Source organism: Chiloscyllium plagiosum, unplaced genomic scaffold (genome assembly GCF_037043375.1).
Source record: "Chiloscyllium plagiosum isolate Xiang-an unplaced genomic scaffold, Cpla_swu_hap1 HiC_scaffold_18, whole genome shotgun sequence".
Lineage (NCBI taxonomy): Eukaryota > Metazoa > Chordata > Chondrichthyes > Orectolobiformes > Hemiscylliidae > Chiloscyllium > Chiloscyllium plagiosum.
Window position 1 is genome coordinate 74,299,493 of NW_028270156.1, and position 20,614 is coordinate 74,320,106.

Here is a 20,614-nt window from a genome sequence, read left to right on the forward strand (position 1 = left end):
AGGGATACCAGGGCTCGTGGGCAGAGCCTTAGAATTAGAGGGGGTCAATTTAGAATGGAGATGAGACATTTCGTCAGCCAGAGAGTTGTGGTCCTGTGGAATTCATTACCACGGAGCACAGTGGAGGCCAGGATGTTAAATGTCTTCAAGGCGAGATTGATAAATTCTTAATCTCGCAAGGAATTAAGGGATATGAGGACAGTGCAGGTACATGGCGTTGAAATACCCATCAGCCATGATTGAATGGCGGAGTGGACTCGATGGGCCAAATGGCCTTACTTCCACTTCTATTTCTTATAGTCTTAAAATTTTGAAAAAGCTAGCCATTCCTTGTAAATTGTCTGGAATCAATAATTTTACTAGCATGTAGTATCCTGTGAAATAAAATTATTATTATTAAGTAAGCCTTTGATGAAGAGAAAACAGATGAAATGAGATTTAAAAAATCTGTAAATCTACCGTATTTGTAAAGTCTGTGAATTAGCAGTTTAGATTTGATTCCCTACAGTGTGGAAACAGGTCCTTCAGCCCACCAAGCCCACACCAACTCTCCGAAGACTAACCCGCCCAGCCCCATTTCCCTCTGACTAACGCATCTAACACTCTGGGCAATTTAGCTTGGCCAATCCACCTTTTGACTTTGGGAGGAAACTAGAGCACCCAGAGGAAACCCACACAGACACTGGGAGAATGTGCAAAACTCCACACAGACAGTCGCCCAAGGCTGGAATTGAACCGGGGACCCTGGTGCTGTGAGGCAGCATTGCTAACCACTGAGACACCGTGCCACACATTTGGAACACTCCAGTGTTCATTTAATGGTATAGAACCTCTCCAGAAATTAACAAAATGTTATTGGCAGCAGGAGATAGAAATTTAGAAGACAGGAATTTAGTTATATTAACCATATGTCCTCCTGAAGGTTAAAAATTTTAGTAAATAATTGAGAATAAGGGATGATAAACTTACAGAATAGATGGGCCAAATGTGAGATTTGTAAGATACATTGAAACACACCATCACAGCCTATAGTAAATCTTTCCTTAATGAGGTAGTGGCTTTTGATTTGATTAAGAAAAATTTGGCAACCAGATTTTGCCAGTCGATGGTGATGCATAGTAAAGATTTTTTTAAAATGTGGATAAGGTAAAGAGAAGTGGATAGGAACTGGACTTACACAATTTGCAAAATTTGTCATTGATGACAAGGAGGGTGGAGGAGTTTGCCAACAATGGATTTAAAGATATGTGTGCAAATATGAACATAATAGTTATGAAAGCAGCAGTAGAAAGTCAAGTTAACAATGAGATGAATGAAAGGAACCACATAATTACAGGTAAGATGTTTCAGAAAATTTTGACAAATCAGCCACACTCTAAATTATCATCTGCATTAGCTTGGACAGTACATGTGAAAAACCTGCCATAGAAGGAGAGAGGGTATTGTTTGTATCAATTAATTTTTAGCAGAAATCCTAAGGTTCTCACAATAATAAATGATCAGTTTGAATCCCCTGCACTTAGGAAGAAAGGCTTTCATTAAAATTGAAGCTTCTGTGGCCTCTGTTCTGATAATGAGACCTTTTGCAAATGGGCCTCAGAAATTTCCACCTGTTTTGTCAACCCAGCATTCACTTGTAATTGTGGTTGATAGGTCCCTCAGCTGAATACAACCTATCTCCTGCACTTCTGCCCTCACCCCTTCCCTTCCTTCCCAAAACAATGAATAGGGTCCTCTTGTCCTCACTTATCACCCCACCAGCATCCGTATCCAAAGGATCATAACCATCATTTCTGCCACCTCCAGGAAGATGTCATCACCAGTCACATCCCCTCTCTTCCCTTGTCAGTATTCCACAGGCAAGTTTCCCTCTAGAGTGCTCTGGCCCACTTCTCCACTCCCAGTATCTCCCCACAAGCCCCAGCAACTTCCCATGAAAACGCAAAAGGTGTAACAGTTGCAATGTTCCCCATCCTCACTATCCAAAGCTCCTGACACACCTTCCAGGTGAAGCAGCAATTTACCTGCACTTCATTCAATTTAATCTGTATTCACAGCTCACAATGCGAGCTCTTCTATGCTGGGGAGCTGAAAAGCAGACTGGGTGACTACTTTTGGGACACCTATGGAATTCATTCAAGTCACTCTGGGCTTCCTGTTGTCTGCCACTTCAACTTGGCCAGCATTTCTGTCTCCGGTCTGCTGTACAGGCTAGAGGAATAGCATCTCATTTTCCATTTGGGTATCCTGCTGTAACCTTCAGGACCCAATATCAATTTCAGTATTTTTGGGTCTGACTGCATCCTTTCACACCCACCTCCTCACCTCCCAAGCAGTCAAGACATGGGTTGCTTTCAGCACAGCCAAACCATCCTTATCTACTCAAAGTACCTATATCACCTGTCTAGATTTACTTCTTCCCTGGATTACTATTAAAAATCCCTTTGTCAGCCTAATCTTTTCCCTCTCTCTCTCTTGCACAAGCACTCCCAAACCTTTGTGTTGTAGTTTTCTGCATTTTTTCTCAATTTAAATAATATTCACCCATTGTATTTTTCCTGCCAAACTGCACAATTTCACATGTTACCACATTACATTCCATCTGTCTATATCCTTCTGAGTCATCCTCACCACTTACTTTCTAGCCTATTTTTGTGTCATCCCAAACTTGGCTATAGTACATTTACTTTCCTCATCCAAGTCATTCATATATATTGTAACTAATTGTGGCTCTGGCAATGATCCCTGTGGCATTTCACTAGTTACAGTTTGCCACCCTGAAAATGCAATGTTTCCAACTCATTGTCTTCTAGTAGTTACCCAATCCTCTGTTCATGCTGATATACTATCTCCAACACCAATGGTTGTTATGGGTAGCCTAATATGTCATACCTTATCAAATGCCTTCTGAAAATCAAAAAAAATTACATTCACTGCTTCCCCTTTATGTAACCTGCTTGTAGCTAAAAGTGGATAAAGAATGGAGCTGGAAAAAGCACAGCAAGTCAAGCAGCATCAGTGGAGAAGGCGAGTCGATGTTTCAGGTCATAACCTTCCATCAGAACTCGGGGGAGGGGAAGGAGGCTGCAAAATAAATAGGGGGGAGGGGCTGTGGGAGAGGTGAATGGGATGGTGATAGGTGGATGTAGGTAGGAGGTAGCTGTGATTGTTACCTCTAAAGAATTCCAGTACATTTGTCAGGTATGATTTCCACTTCATGAAGCTACACTGAGCCTGCTTGATCATATTATGCATTTCTAAATGCTCTGCTATTATGTTCTGAGAATAGATTCTAATATTTTTCTAATAGCCGACATTGAGTTAACTGGCCTATAGTTACCTGTTTTTTGTCTCCTTCCATTTTTAAATAAAGGTGTTACCTTGGCAACTTTCCAATCCTCTGGGAGGTTTGCAAAATCAAATGATTCCTGATAGATTACTATAAGAGGGAGTTCTAGGATTTTGACCTGTTGACAGTGAACATTTGCAATATTTCTTATTTGCATCCTGTCCCTCATTAACACCATGCTGAAACACAGCTACAGATTCCAACTGTATGCAGGTATCTCATTGCTCTACTTCACTCCACCTCACTCAACAGTTTCAGAGCCTCTGATTTGTCATGCTGAGTCTGGCATCCAAACATTGATGAGCAAAAACGTTGTCCAGTTAAGTATTGGGATTTCTGAAGCCTTGACTTCAACCTTTTTCCCCAGCTACCAACTCCATCCCTCCTTCAAGCAAGTCTCCAAGGTTAAACCAGAAGGTTATCAACCAGGCCATTCTATTCAACCTTGAATTGAAATTGCAACCAATAGCCTGTTCACTGTTAAAAAGAGCACCTATTATCAACCTCTGAGCAATATTTCACCTCCGTATCTGCTTCTGCTCATCCTTTTTTTAATGTCCTGATTTGATTATTTGAATGTTCCTCAGTGAATATCCCAATTTCCGTCCTCCAAAACCTGACTTCATTCAAAACTCCTCTGCTTCCATTCCAACCCATATCAAACACCTATCACCTTGAATTCTAGCTCCTGTTCCAGAAATACCTCTGATTCAAATTTTCACTCTCGTGCTCAGATCTCTCCATTGCCTACTACTTACTGTTTCTATAACCTGAAGCCTAATTATCATCTGTGAGATTCATGTTTCCCAAATTTTAGCCTTTTATATATACAGTTTTGCTTTGACTTTACCTTGAGTCATTTGTTTTTAAAGTTTTGAATCTCCTCTCTAAACCTTGCTATGTTTTGCTCCCATATGTTGCTTCTGGAAACCTAACTCTTTCTCCAGGCTCTTTTCTTATTATTACCTCCTCTGGCTTGGTCTCACATTGTGTCTGAAAAAACCTATGTGAAGTATTGTAGGATGCTTTCCTATGTTAAAAAAATGCAATTTGTTTAGATTGAGTGAATCTTTTTTCAGTTGTGGCGTTTTGAGAAACAATTATGAATTGGATGTTCTGGCATAAATTTACTGGTTTCATTGTTGGAGTAAACAGTGAAACCTGCATTCCCTGATCTATTCCCTAAGTTTCCATCTCTGTTCATTGGGGCTGTGTTTATCTCTTTAATCCATGAATTATGTGACGCTGGTGAAAAAGGAAAATCCTAAGGAGAAAAGACCAATCAGACTACACATACTCATACTGTATAGAAATAACTTTTAATAAGTGAATAAATAAACTTTTTCTTTTTCTTTTTACATATGCTGAAAGAGAAAGGAACACACTTCGGCGAATTGGATATAGGTAGCAGTATTATGGAAATTAACAAACAACTTGGTAAGGAGTCAGTTGGATTAAAGAGTTTATGAATTCTTATGAGTTATTTTATATGCTTTTCTGATATCTTGAAATATCTTTTCATGAAACGGGGAAATGAATGTTAACTCATTTTAGAAAAAAAATCAAAATTCCATAAAATATTTTCAAGGAAATAAGATATTAGTTGATATATTACAATTTTCATTGAAAAATGTTGGAAATATGACCATTTTAATCTTTTTGGCACAAAGAAGCCTATGTTGAGTCCACTTCAAGGCTATGGGTCTAGTGCTGGAAGGTGGGACTAGTGTAGATTTAATGCTTTGTTGGCTGTACGCATGATGAGCTGAAGGACCATTTGTGTATTGTATGATTTAATGATTCTAGATGTGGAAAAATCAGAAAAGTCATTATTCTCTTTTAACTCCAAAACATTATCTGAGATTTTACCTCACCATGGTTAAAGAATGCATGAAACAACATTTCAATTGTCTTATATTTAAACTCATTTATGATTTTGGATCAAAATTAGTTTAGTTGACAAATGGGCACTTCTCTGGCTGCTTCGGTTTCCTCCCACATTCCAAAGATGTGCAGTTTAGGTGAATTGGCCATGCTAAATTGCCAGTAGTGTTCAGGGATGTGTAGGTTAGGTGTATTAGTTAGGGGAAATGTAAAGTAATAAGGTAGGGGAATGGGTCTGCGTGGGATACTCTATAGAGGGTCAGTGTGGACTTGTTGGGCCAAATAGCCTGTTTCTACACTACAGGGATTCTATGATTCCAAGTCAAGTTGCTCTGAGAATGCTAAGTGAGTGATTTAATTGTTTCCTACCAAATTATTAAGAAGAAGAATGATCAAGAGTAACATATTCAGTGTTATCTTTTGGCTGCAAGTTACAACTTACAGTTGAAGCTGAGTACATAAGTGCTTAATACACATGCTTCACTACAATTATTTGTAATTTGCATAGCATTTATTAATAAACTGAAATACTTAATAAAACAAGTAGTAAAGACAATTCAGCATCTTGCCTCACATCACCATGTCTAGCAAGATGCTGAGCATTAACTATACTAGTGATCAGACACTGAAGTTGTGAAAAATGAGCTATGTTAAGAATAAATCCTCTAATAATTGACTAATTACTTTTGAATCCAAATAATTTACTTCTATGTTTAATGACGTTCAGAACTTACATCATGCCATACTGATGAGTCATATTGATATGACCAGATCCCAGGCAAGGTACACCAAGATATTATGGTTTCAGACCGGGTACCCCAAGCTTTCAAGCCACAAAGTGAGTGAACTTCCCTTCTTTATTGACCCACACCCTCCATTTACAAAGGACTTCCTTCCCTAGTGTATACCTTTCTCCCAAACCAAAAGGATTTATGTTTTTAAAATGAATTAATTTAACCATGCTGTCTTGAAAGAGTGAGTTTATTGGCTACAAATAGTACGATACACATATTAGAAATGAGCAGTTTGTCCATGCACTGATCGTGAAGAGTGGAGGGTGGAACATTCATAGTCAACCAATTAATTGGAATTCTTTGCTGCGTAGGTTACTTGAAATTCTTTTATTCTATTTCCATTTGATGGTGGTTGGCTGGTAACACTCAGAATGAGAGAGTTTTTCTTGACTTGATTCCTTTTGACTGGCATGCTTGGCCATTTGGCTTCTAGCACTTAGGGTAGAGACAACATTCTACCTCCAAACAGTGGTGACAAATGGATAGTTCTTTGATTGTGACCTTTACAGCTCACTAGCATTCAAACCTGGCCTAGGACACACGAGTAACACAGCTCATCCACACAACCTCTTCCACCAGACCATGAACTGGGTTTTAACCCTTGTTCTTGTACATTCTTGACAGAGGAATGCATAAACCTTGTCTCTTGCCCAGCCTGCTATCTTTTATCCCACCATTTTCACAGTCTGAGACACTTCCCAAGAAATTACAATTTAGCTTCTCTCTCTCTCTCCCCCAGGCAGCCTTTTAGTCCTGTTTACAGAGTCAGAATGTCAATATATGATCCATGTTAATATTCTGCATTCCACAAGATGAAAAAATGAACTCTGGAATATTGAACAATGAACTTCCTTTGGCAGCAGAATAATCTGCTTTTTTTAAATTCTGAGTTAACCTCTCATGAATAATAGAGAAAAATAAAGAAATGAGTTACATAACATTACAGATCTGCATAGTGTAAGTTAGGAAAGTAAGAAATAAAGCTAAAAAGATAGAGATTACAATCTTTCTATAAGGCCTTCCATGTAGTCTGCCTGGGCTCCACTGGTTCCCATCTTCGCTCCAGGCTGCTGGCCATTCCCACTTCGCTCCTGGTCAGCTAGCCATCATTCTCACTCTGGGCCACTGGCCACCATCCCCCCTTTGTTCTGGGCTGCTGTCCCCACACTCCAGACCACTGGCCGCCATCCCCATTGATAAGGCCAATCTCATAGCGCATGGAACTGGACAAACCACTGCATGTATACTGACCAGTGAAGGTAGGTTTATGGTAGTCAATAGTATAAATGTGTGGCTAATTTCTCAATGATGATATCAGGGAAAGGGAGCTCATTTGACTGTTCCTTTTCAAATGTGAATTTAAGCACAGAAAAGGATTCATTAAGGCACGTAAGGAAATTCTTGCATGCAGCTATGGATTCAAACATGGCAAATGTATCATTTACATATTAGGAATATTCAAGAGATGCAGTTAGATGTCATTTGATTGACAGTTTGCTTCTCATGGAATCCAACAAAAATATTTGTGCAAGCTGAGCCTGGTGGAGATCTTATGACAGTAGAATCTGTTTGGGTATATGTACTGCCATTGAAACTGAACTCAGCTGCATGAGTCAACAAAATAGGTGAACCATAGAATCCCTATAGTGTGGAAGCAGGCCATTTGGTCCATCGAGTCCACATTGACCCCCTGAGGAGCATCCTGCTCAAACCCACCACCCTACCCTCTACCCCACATGTCCATGGCTGATTCACCCAGCTACACATCCCTAGACACTATGGGTAATTTAGCATAGTCAATCCACTTAACCTGCACATCTTTAGACTATGGGAGGAAATGGAGCACCCAGAGGAAAAGCATGCAGACACGGGGAGAATGTGCAAACTCCACACAGGCGGTCACCCAAGGGTGGAATGGAACAGTGGCGCTGTGATGCAGCAGTGCTAACCGCTGAGCCACCGTGCCACCCATGAATAGTGACAATCATTCACTGGTTTATTTCTCAGGGCAAAGGCTTGACCAATCAAAATCAATCTGCATGGTTAAATATTTAAACAAACCCTGGCTGTTAACTGTCAATCAGCATTAATGGGTCCATTCTCCATGTAAACACTTGTTCCACTTGCCAACAAATCAGACTCCTCTCTTGCAGTATCAATATCAGTTTTCCCCTTGATTTGGTACCCTTGTGAATTTCCTGTTGAGTGCACAATGGAAAGCTTCAACAATACTCAAGTTCAATTCTAGGAAGAAAATGAGGACTGCAGATGCTGGAGATCAGAGTCAAAAGGTTCTGGAAAAGCACAACCAGTCAGGCAGCATCCGAGGAGCTGGAGAGTCAACATTTTGAGCGTGAGCTCTTCATCAGAAATGTGGGGGGTGGGCCAAGAGGGCTGAGAGATAAATGGGGAAGGGGTTGAACTGGGGGGTTGTAGCTGGGGATGCAATAGATATGAGGGTGGGGTGTGAAGGTGCTCGGTCAGACTGGAGGGTGGAGCCAATAGGTGGGAAGGAAGATGGACAGTTAGGACAGGTCATGAGGGTGGTGCTGAGTTGGAGGGTTGGATCCGGGATAAAGTGGGGAGATGAGGAAACTGGTTAAATCCACATTGATCCCATGTGGTTGGAGGGTCCCAAGGTGGAAGATGAGACTTTCTTCCTCCAGGCGTCGGGTGGCTAGAATTTGGCAGTGGAGGAGGCCCAGGATTTGCATGTCCTTGGTGGAGTGGGACGGGACGTTGAAGTGTTCGGCTACCAGGCAAAGGGTGTTGTTTAGTGCGTGTGTGCCGTAGATGTTCTCTGAAACGTTCCGCAGGTTGGCATCCTGTCTCCCCATTGTAGAGGAGACCACATCGACAGCAACAGACACTGTAGATGAGGAGTGTGGAGGCGTAGGAAAATTTCTGTCGGATGTGGATTGGATCTTGTGGGATACTCTTCGGAGGGTCGGTATGGACTTGCTGGGCCAAAGGGCCTGTTTCCACACTGTAGGGATTCTGTGATAAATGAGTGTTCAAAAGCAATAAGTTTATTAGCTAAAAATAATATACATAGACATGTGGGTAAGGATAAAAGAATCTTCACATGAACATAAAATCACTTAGCGAATTTTGAGAAGATTTCACTGTCTAAGATTCTTGCAGTCCTGTTATCTCATGAAGTGAAGGGGTTAAAACTTGAAGTCAAATTCAGTATCTGTGCTGTTGCCTGTGGTCAGGTATTTGCCTTGTGATGTGTGTGATCCACTTTCTCATGATTTAAGGGCTCGCAGAGTGTTACGTTGTAATATAGCACAGGTTATTCCAGCGGTTGCTGTTTCCAATAGGATTTTTAAATTGTTGGATCCTGTTCAGGAATGAGAACAGGATGTTTTCAATAGGTTTCTCAAAATAGTTCAAGTACCACTGAATAGGTAATTTTCAGTTAAGTTGGTTGAAGACAATTAGTGCAGATGTTTGCTACTGATGGTTGCTGGCCAGTCATGTGTTTCAGAGCAGGAGAGAGTCACCTTATTGAAAATGTGCTGCTGGAGCACTTTGCAAACATTAGGGCTCAGGAAAATCCCTGTGAAATGTCTGGAACAGATGGGGGCTTGTAAAGAGCCTGGAAATAATTGATCATTCAGTGTGGCTATGAGTGTGAGTAAAAGAAGCCCACAAATATTCGTGCAGCTGAGATAGTGGAGTTCAGAGAACTCCCAAGGTGGAACTTGGTAGAGCTAGCTGACTGTGAAAGAACTGCAATTATACCCATCAACATACTGACGAGTTGCCACAGGAAGTCAGTGGGACACAATCTCGAGGGAGGAGATTAAGTAACTAGGATGTGTGCAGTCATTGAGGCAGTCCATGATGGAACAGCTTTTGAGGAAGTTTCATGATTAGATCTTCACAAGTGAAGAATTAGATTTCCTTGTTAAGGAGATAATGTTTTAGTGAGATTTGGTGATCCACATGTCACTAATGCCTGGGTGGTTTGTGGGTGGCATGGTGGCACAGTGGTTAGCACTGCTGCCTCACAGCGCCAGAGTCCCGGGATCAATTCCCGCCTCAGGCGATTCTCTGTGTGGAGTTTGCACATTCTCCCCGTGTCTGCGTGGGTTTCCTCCGGGTGCTCCGGTTTCCTCCCACAATCGAAAAATGTGTAGGTTAGGTGAATTGGCCATGCTAAATTGCCCGTAGTGTTAGGTAAGGGGTAAATGTATGGGTCTGGGTGGGTTACGCTTTGGCGGGTCGGTGTGGACTTGTTGGGCCGAAGGGCCTGTTTCCACACTGTAGGGAATCTAATCTAATCTAATCTAAAAAACCTGTGGGATCTGTTAATTGCATTTGCTATTTTATGTGACCTGTGGGGTGTTTAGCAAGTGGGTCTTGTTTTGTGGATAGTTTAACTTGCTATAGTAAATTTTATTTCATTTACAAAAAAATGTGGAATCTTGTGGTTTTAGTCTCTTAGTAAGTGCCTAAGATCTAAACCTTCATCTATAGTAAACAGAAAAAAAGCTGTTCGTCTCTAACCAGATTGTAATGTAATTTTTGCTCTCATAATATGTCATAACATCCTATATAGGTGGACTCAGCAGGATTTAGAAGAGAAAGAGAAGGTTTTTTTGTTTTTCCACAGTTTAATGGGTATGGTGTATGCAACTTACCTCCAATATTTGTCTGCAGTACAGGTTGCAGCATCTGCAGTAATTTGCTCCTGCAACTTACTACATTCTTTTTGTGAAACTATGGTTGATTTTTGAATGCCTTCTTCCTAGTACTCCCTTTGGCTGAGAATCTTCTCTGATGATATTTGTCAGTCTTCCATGGGAGTAAGAGAAATGGCCAGGTGCCCCTCAAGTGTCATCCTCAGAAGGAAATATGAGCACGTAGCAGAGAGATCAATTTCAACTGTCTAGACGTTTTTGGCCTGACAATAAATAGCGCTTCTCTGATAAACTCATGGGTGGCCAGTGTCAAAGATTGCATTTTCACATCACTAATCCAGTACATCTCCAATCTCATAAGTTGCTCCATTCAACACAACTAACAGCACTTATTAGCATTTAGGGCTTATGCCTAAGTCTAGCGATACTCCATCTTATCCTCACACACTTGCTCACCCACCTCTCACTGCTTCCACATCCCTCCAGCCAATCAGTTATAGCATGCAGTGCACCATAAAATCACTGATATCTTGTCCTCAGTCTTTCATGACAATAGAATGCAGCAGAGCAGAACCAGGAGGAGATAAAGACTTGCATTTCCTGCATCTGACAGAAAAAAACAGCTCTCAGCATCATAGAGTTAGCTGTAACCTGGCTCCTAGCATCTTGCGTTGCTGACAGCATTGAGATTGATGGTATGTTCAAGCCTTATAACACTTTCCAAGTCCCAACATACTGCCTTCCTGCTGACTGACAAAATGAGCAAACTGCAGGTGATATGATAATGGGCCTCTTGCTGTACTTCTGACCCCACTTTCATCACCCAGGCCTTTCCCTTTTGGCTGGCTGATTTCTGATATGCAAACCTATCACCAGCCTACCGCTGCAGTCTAAAGAGAAGAGAGACCAACAGCAAAGTACAGATGAAGAGGTCCTATCACTTGATTTGACACACATAGCCATCACCTCATATAATTGTATTGCATGTACCACAATAAATCAAGGCCGAACTGTGGTGTAATATTGAGTGAGCTGTTGGTGTTATCTTTCAGATGAACCATTATTTTGTTTGCTGCTCGGATAGATGTAAACGATCTCATAGGCAACCTTTGGAACCAGTCTGTGCTGGATTTCAGATCTTGCCATTCTTGGATGTGATTTGCTGGTTTGCTTTAGCCCATCTACTAGATCAATGGTTGTCCTGGGAGAATATAGCTTTTAATCCAGACATCATCAATTTTCATGACGTCAGATCAAACATAAGCAAGGAAAGCTCCTACTGATTGCATCTTTCAACTGAGGAATTTCCTCTACATTGAACACTAATTAGATGAATCATTGAAAGTGATAAGGGCACAGAATGTTTTCTGGTTGGGGGGGGATGGCGGGGAGGGGATTGATGTTCATCACTAAGAGTATCTTGAGATCTTCATTACTGACCAAGCATGTTGAACCCTGAAGAACAGATCTATTAGATTGGATTTGCGGCATATGGTGAAAAGCCAACATAAAGGAAAGACCTCATTAACTTTGTATCACCAATCTATCTGTCACAGATTAATTTGTCCATGACAGTATTGGTAGTCTTGACCATTGCATAGTCCTTATGGAGAAAACGTTGTGTCTTCACATTGTGGATACCTTCTACTGTATGTATGACTGAGCACCATGCTAAATGCTCCCCTTCTGTTGGCTATGAATCCATTCACCTTTTCCTTTTACTGACCTCACAGCTATAGATACCTCAGCTCATTGTTCAGGCTGCTGGCAGATATCCATTTGGCTTTCCACAGTTCTACAGGCTAACTCCGACTGCTTTCTACCACAGGGTTATGTAAAGACCATTGTAGGTTTTCCTTAATGAAATCCAAACTGTTTGAAATGCATTTTAACTTGTTTCAGATAGAAATGCAAATTATCGACATTTTGATCCCAAGGCTTTGCTTAGTTCTGGAAAACCATATGAATAATTTCTATCTCTAATGGAGTTTTATGACTCTTTTTTTTCCTGGAATTATTAGCTTTTAGCTTTTATTGAGTTGACAGAAAACACATTAGCTCGAATAAGACATCTAGAAATAGAAGAACATAAGGTACCTTTTGACTAATTAATTACTAGCTTTTCCGCTTAACTTACATTTAACACTTTAACCACCTAAACTAAGAACTATATTCTAATACATATGAATTAAGAACAAGATACATGGTATTTACACCAAATTGCACAAGAAAAGGGTAAGTAAGGATAATGGGAGCTGGAAGTTTGCAAGTCTTCACTGTTGCTCCAGTCCCTCAATATGACTTAATATGGCTTAGTGCATCTTTGCACAAGAGTAGGTGCAATAGTGTTCGGCAGAACCTCACTTCTAGAGGCTGCAGTTGTCTGCTAATGCATTCTCTACTTCATCATAGCCCTCTCATAACATCATAAAAAATAGGAGCAGAAGTAGGTCATTTGTATTATCATTTTTTCTCTTACTTGTGTCAATTTTAGATGAATGTGCTTATTTATGTTACAGTACAAGTAACGTTTTCATTTAAAATTAATTGAGATCCGAGGTACTTAAAAGAATAAATCTACAAGATTCCACAGTTAGCAGTAAAATAAACTTTCCGTAAAAAGGAAAAGAGTTGGCACTATTAATTAATTATGGTATTAGCACAATATAGAGGGATGACCTAAGTTCAGGAAACCAGAGGTGAATGCAGAAGTGGTTTAGGTAAAGGTAGGACTACCTTGTGGAAGTGGTGTACTGTCCCCCAATCAATAATCACATATTAGAATGGAGTATAAAAAAGAAATAATGGGAACTAGTCATAAAGATACGATAGTAATCCTGGGGCTTTTACTCTATGTAGAACTGGAAAAAACAGAAGGGGAAGGTAGCCTTGATGAAAAGTTCATAGAATGTTTTCAGGGTAGTTTCATAGAACACCTTGTTCTGGAGCCAACCAGAGAGCAGGCTGTACTGGACTTGGTATTGCGCAACAAGATCGAATTAATTAATGACCTTGTAATGAAGGTGTCTTGAGGTAGCAGCACCTAAAATATGATTGAGTTTAAATTCAGTTTGTGTGTGGTAGTTCCATATATCATGGGAGTGCAGCAGACCATCAAGAACTATAAAATAGTCATGGTCATTGGTTGGCATTGTGGGAATGAACTGCAAACTGTGTTGGTTTTATTTGTATTTGCTTTTGATGTTAGTCAATAAAAGCTCATGTTTAGAATTATCCAATTGCTTGTTTGTATATGAAGTTCCCCTTTGGACAGTGATAAGCTACATTGGGCATTGGGGATAGAGTAGCAGTGACAGAGAGTGTGTTAAGACAGAATGCAGCTAAGGACAGGTAAGCTGTAGCATGGTGGTTAATCATTGAGCAATGTGGCTCTGTGCTGTTACATTGCCAGTGGAGGGGCAGTGTTGGATTATCAATGCTTGATAGGTCCACGGCAGCCTTTTAAAGATGATGTGGGCATTAGAGATGCTAGTGTTTAGTTTGATGTCTGGTGAAAGGTCAGTTGTCTTTGAAAAGCATGTAGTAAGGTGGGTCTAGAATCAGATGTGAAGGATGGTAAACTAGAAAAGCAGGGTTTTGGCAGAATCAGGCAAGCAAAATTAATTTTATTGTGTCCATGTGACTATAGAGACATTGAAACCATGAGTTTTATTTTGTGGAAAAGATCTGAGCGGGCGGAATGCACAAACTGAAACCTGCGCTGTAACGAGAGCTAAGTCAAGGCTGAAACATTGCTACTGTGCAGTGCCCTCTGATCTTTTGTGCATCGAAGAAAAGCAATTTAAGATGGAAGTCTTGGGAATGAGAATTCTTAAAAAAGCAATAAGTCTTAACACCGTGGCACCGAAGTATCCAGTTATGAATTGAAATGTTCTGAACAAACATCATCAAAATTACGTAAACACAGAATGGAGCTGTGTTTCTTAGATCTATCAGTTTTAGAACCCAGCATGTAATCAGGAGACACACCGATCTGATTTGGGATGGTGGTCTTTATTGCGTTAACAGTCAGAAACAAATAAGAATTAGCCACTTAAACAATGGACAGTACAGGAAGATTAAATAAAACTTCAGGTCAAACTTATAATCTATTGAGTTAATCTGATCTATAATCAATACCCCATATAAACTATTAACCATTTCATTATTAAATGTCAGGATAATTTCAGATAGAGAACTTTCTGAGAGAATATTAGATCTGGCCTTGATTTCATATCAACTCCAGTAAAGGCATTCCAAAAGGAACTGCTTGATATGAAAAAGGAACACAGCATTGTCACTGAATTAAAGATGCCAAAAAGCACAAGACTGTAGTTACATGCAGAAATTAATGCATATGCTTGGAGCAGAAGTTGAGGTATCCAGGCACCCATGTGGACAAGGCTTGCAGCAAGTATGATCAAATGCAACAATGACTCACCTCCTCACTCCCAAAAACCTGTCCACTTTCTACGGCACAAGTCAGGAGTTTAACAAGAATGCTCCCCACTTGCCTGGATGTGTGCAGCTCCACCAGCATTCAAAAAGCTTGATATAATCCAGGATAAGGTAGCATGCTTGATTGCCATCGAATTCACAAACATCCAATGCCTCCACCACCGACATTCAATAACAGCAGAGCATACTATTTATAAGATAGTAAAGATATTAAATGCACTGCAGAAATTTACAACAAATCCTTGGACAGCACTTTTCAACCCGTGGACAGTGCAGCAGATGCAAAGGAACACCACTGTTGAGTATTTGGTAAGTATGGTTGTCTGTCACTTTAACAATCTGATCAGATGACAATGTAATGATGCTATCAGTCACTTTGGAGGGAAACATTGCTTCCTGCAGACTGAAAGTTACTGCTGTTTAATACTTGGGCCTCCCGGCCCTTCTTGAAATGTAACACAAGAAAGAAAAATGGCAATGAGGATAAAAACTGCTTCAGGCTTCAATGTGTCAAACCACTGATTCACCAAAACGAAAAGAATTGTGATCCTTACAGCAGATCTCAGTCATTTTAATAAAAAAAGGAAATCAAAAGACACATCTCCGCACTGAAATAAGTACAGTCAATGGAAATAAATAATTCATGCCAGGGAACAGGTGAACAATGCAGAAGAAGCTTAGAGCCCTAAACAGAAGGAAATGATTTGAACTAGGGGTATAGACTCAGAAAGAAATAGCCTCAGGAATACCTTGTTTTACATGCAAAGAAGCAAGGTGATGCTAAAGTTTTGTGATACATGGTGTTACACAGGCACTTTCTATTTAAAAAGTAAGGCAGGGAATTTGGCATTGGAGGACAGTGTGGTCAAAATACAGAGAGCTGGAACTCCTACATAGATTTAATTGTTTTGTTCAAGCTAACAAAACTGAAGCAGTTACAGTTAATCCTGTGTCCCTGAGTATTATGGAAGGTAATACTTTGTAACCTCCTGGAGGAATCTGGTGCAGCCAGAGAAGCTGGGTTCCAAAACTTATGAAGAAATAGTCGGAATCCTACAGAATCATTTTTCATGAATACCATTGGTACTTGCTGAAAGGTTCAGATTTCACAAACACAATCAGCATGATTGAGAATATACTTCCAGGTTTGTAATAGTTTTAAAGGAGTTAGCAGAACACTGTGAATTCAGAGACAACTAAAATGATGCTATCATTGGTGTTTATTTTAAGATGCAAAGAAATCCAGAAGTGTTTACTGATGAAAAGGAAGCTTACAGAGGCTGAAAGAAACAATGGAAATATCAGTCTCGATGGAATTAGCAGCCCAGGAAGTTCAATATCTAGGTTCGAGCATCAGAGCTAACAAAAATGACAGCTGAGAGACAAGCACCAGCACAGACTCAAAACCGCTATTGGTGTGAAGAAACAGGTCACTCAGCAGCAAACTGCTGGTATAAAGAAGCTTTATACAGAAACATTGGGAAAGGAGGGCACCTTGAACCGGCATGGTTGAGGAAGAAACATGAACAACTTATGGAAAAAGTACAGATACCACAAAGTAGTGAAGAAAACTACATAGTACAGAAAGGGCATGAGAAAGGTCCAAGCTTTCAATCAGAAGAGGAGCTGTTATTCAACAAATTAGCCATTACTGGCAACACCAAATAATACTGGGTCACTCCCTCACTGAGTGGCAAACTGATAAGAATAGAGGTAGACACTGGACCAACGGTTTCATTGATACCTGAAAGTGTATCATAGGCATTTTTAAGGGGTTGTTTCAATGTGAATTTCAGTTATACAATCAGACCAAAGATTTGTTCTTACACAGTGTGAAAGGATATTTTCTAATTTTATCAGGAAGGACATGGTTAGAGAAAATCAAAATCAACAAAACTGAAGTTAAAAATCACACAACACCAGGTTATAGCCCAACAGGTTTAATTGGAAGCACTAGCTTTCGGAGCACCACTCCTTTATCAGGTGGCCCAACCACCCTATGAAAGAGTGGCGCTCTGAAAGCTAGTGCTTCCAATTAAACCTATTGGACTATAACCTGGTGTTGTGTGATTTTTAACTTTGTACACCCCAGTCCAACACCAGCATCTCCAACTCGTGAACAAAACTGAAATAATTGTCAGATTCTGAGACTAATCTACTATAGGTTCTAAAGAAACATGTCATTGTTTTCAGTTGGGATCTGGGAAGCATTGAAGAGATCTTTGTCAAATTGAAAATAAAGGATGAGAATGAAGAGATATGCTACAACTAATTGGAGATTAGCTTTTTAGTAAAATTGATGTTTGTTAAACCAATCTTTAGATGAAGATGATCCTAAGTCATGATTGTAACACATATAGGGCTATTTAAATATAAGAAACTTCCATTTGGAAACTAAATCAGACATTTCTGGAGAAATTTGGGTCTGGCAGCATCTCTAGTAGCATCTTCAAACTAGGAAGGAGCACTCTACTAATGGCAAGACAAGTTAAGAAATGCACAAGAAATAATTAATTACTTATCAAAAGTGATGGATATGGTACGCCGTGGCAAGATCACAGGAACAACTGCAGAACTGAAGTCATATGAAACACTGAACCTAGAGCTATATGTACAAGCAGGATATCGCCTGTGGTGAGGGAGGATCATTATTCCACTATAATTAAGGGTATGTGTATTAAACCATCTACACAAAGGTCACTTTGGTATTGCTGAATGAAGGAGATAGCCAGAAGCTACTTTTTGTGGTCAGGACTCGACCCTGAAGTTAAAGGGAAGGTGGGAATATGTGCAGCTTCTGCAAGAGTTCATAATCTACCTCTGTTAGCTCAATTACACTGAAAACATCAAAGGTTAATGCCAACCTGAAAAGTAAACAGAATGCCTGGTATGGTTGATAGCCACACAGAAATTGATACCATCTGAAGTGTCCCACCTATTGACGGTTGTGCATATGATTGTAAATATTGTCAATGTTTCATTGCAGAAACCATTGATGTAAAGAGGGAAAGATTTTATACATTTGTGTAAATATGGTGGACTGTCATTTTCAGAGTCCGATCATGTGATGTCATGCTAATATTGACCATTTTGCACAGGAAATAGCTTAGTCTAACCTTGCTACCTGCAGAGTGGACACCTCTTTAACAAAGCTCCTGCTGTTCCTCCTTGAAATATAACAATCACCACTTGTAAGTTACCCTCCAAACCATTCAGCATCCTGCCTTGGCAGTATGTCATCATTTCTTCAGTGTCATGAGGTCCAATTCCTGGAATTTTCTCTCTGATAATATTGTGGGTCTACCTGCAGTGCATGGGTGACAGCATTTCAGGAAGGCAGCTCACCATCAAGGGCAACTAAGGACAAGCAATAAATGCTGCCAGCCAGCAATGCTCACATCCCACCGTGAATAATGGAAAAAACCTGAATCAAAAAATTATTAGAAGACCAAAGAAGGTAATCTAGATACACAATTGGCTTGATGGTAGGAAGCAGAGGGTAATAGTAGAAGGATGCTTGTTGGATTGAAAGCCTGTGACGAGTGGAGTGTCTTAGGGGTTTTCGCTGGGCCAATTGCTGTTTGTTATCTATATCAATGATTTGGATGAAAATGTACGAGGCATGATTAGTAAGTTTGCTTGACACTAAAATAGGCAATATTGTGGACAGTGAGGAAAGTTGTCAGAAATTGCAGCAGGACCTTTGATCAGCTGGGGAAGTGGACCGAGAAATTGCAAATGGAGTTTAATATAGATAAGAGTGAGGTCTTGCATTTTGGAAAGTCAAATCAAGTTAGGAGTTTCATGGTGAATGGTGGAGCCTTAAGGAGTGTAGTGGAACAGAGAGACCTTGGAGTTTGGGTGTACGATTCTCTGAAAGTGAAATCACAGGTAGACAGAGCAGTGAAGAAGGCTGTTGGCACACTGGCCTTCAGCATTCAGGACATTGAGTCAGGAAGTTATGTTGCGGTTGTACAGGATGTTGGTGAGGCTGCAGTTGGGGTATTGTGTTCAGTTTTGGTTGTCTTGCTTTAGGAAGCGTGTTATTAAACTGGAAAGAATGCAGAAGAAATTTACAAGGATGTTGCCAGAACTCAAGGCTTTGAGTTATAGTGAGAGGTTGAACAAGCCAGGACTTTTTTCTTTTGAGCATAGGAGACAGAGAGGGGTTTTACAGAAGTGTATAAGATCATGAGAAGCATGGATAGGGTGAACGCACTCTGTCTTTTTCCTAAGGTTGAGGAATCAAGGACTAGAGGGCATCAGTTTAAGGTTACACGGGAAAGAATAAAAGGGAACCTGAGGGGCAACTTTTTTACACAGAGGGTGGTACGCATATGGAATGAACTGCCAACAGAAGTGGTTGAGCAGGTACATTAACAACATTTAAAAGACATTTGCATAAATACGTGGATAGGAAAGGTTTAGAAGGCTGTGGGCCAAGTGCGGGGAAATGGGGTTAGCATGGGGTTAATATTAGCATATTTTGGTCATCATGGACAATTTTTGGGTCTGTCTCTGTGCTTTAAGACTCTAACTCTGTCAAGCCTGCAATGACGCTCTAATTGACTAATTAACCTCGTGCCGTTCTCCTGCCTTTTCTTCGTAACCCTTCACATTGTTCCTTTTCAGATAGCAGTTTATTCTCTTTTGAATGTTTTAATTTAACCTGATTCTCAAGCAGTGCGTTCTAGGCTTTAACCACTTGCTGCATGAAGAAATGTTTTCTTCAGATTGCCTGAAATTATTTTGCCCATTACTTTAAATCTGTGCCTTCTCGCACTTGATGTTCTCACGAATGGGAACAATTTCTCCTGTCAGCCTTCCAAGAGGAGCAGTGCCAACTTCACAAATCTGTCTTCCTGACAGTCATTTCTCATCCCTGGAAACATTCTTGTGAATCTTTCCTGTACAGTCCCTGATCACTTTGCTTATTTCCTAAAGTGTAGCACCCAGAAATGGGTATAAGCATCCAGCTGAAGCCAGTCTTAGTTCTTACTCAACATTGTTTCTTGCTCTTCTGCTCTCTCTTCCTATTAATAAAACCTATGCATCCAGGTCCCTCTGACCTAACACTCTTTTTTTTTAATTGTACCCTTTCTTGTATATTATCTTTCCATGTTTTTCCTACCAAACTGAACCACTCCACGTATTCAGAATGAACTCCAGCAGGTACTTGTTCACTCATTCCACTGACTTGTCTGTGCCCTTTTAAAGGTCTGCACTCTGATCCCCATTTTTCACAATCCTTCCAAATTTTGTATGAACTGAAAACTTTGAAATTGGCTTCCAGACACGAAGGTTTTTGTAATTGGTATATATCAAGGATCTCGACACTGACCCTTGTTGAATTCCACTATTAACTTTTCTCCAACCCAATGAATATTCACTAACCACTTGTCTCTGTTTGCTGCCAGTCGACCAATTTTGTATCTATACTGCTGCTGTCCCTTTATTGATTGCGCTATAACTTTGTT

At 40.3% G+C, this 20,614-nt stretch overlaps 1 protein-coding gene across 1 annotated transcript in view; it reads left to right on the forward strand.

Moving 5' to 3' along the window:
• Positions 1-1,200: 1,200 nt before the first annotated feature.
• Positions 1,201-20,614, forward strand: part of LOC122558118 (low choriolytic enzyme-like) — a 110,159-nt gene continuing 90,745 nt past the window's right edge. Inside the window, exon 1 of the mRNA XM_087996199.1 lies at positions 1,201-1,336. Coding sequence (XP_087852325.1) covers positions 1,201-1,336 — 136 coding nt within the window. The remainder of the gene's footprint in view (positions 1,337-20,614) is intronic.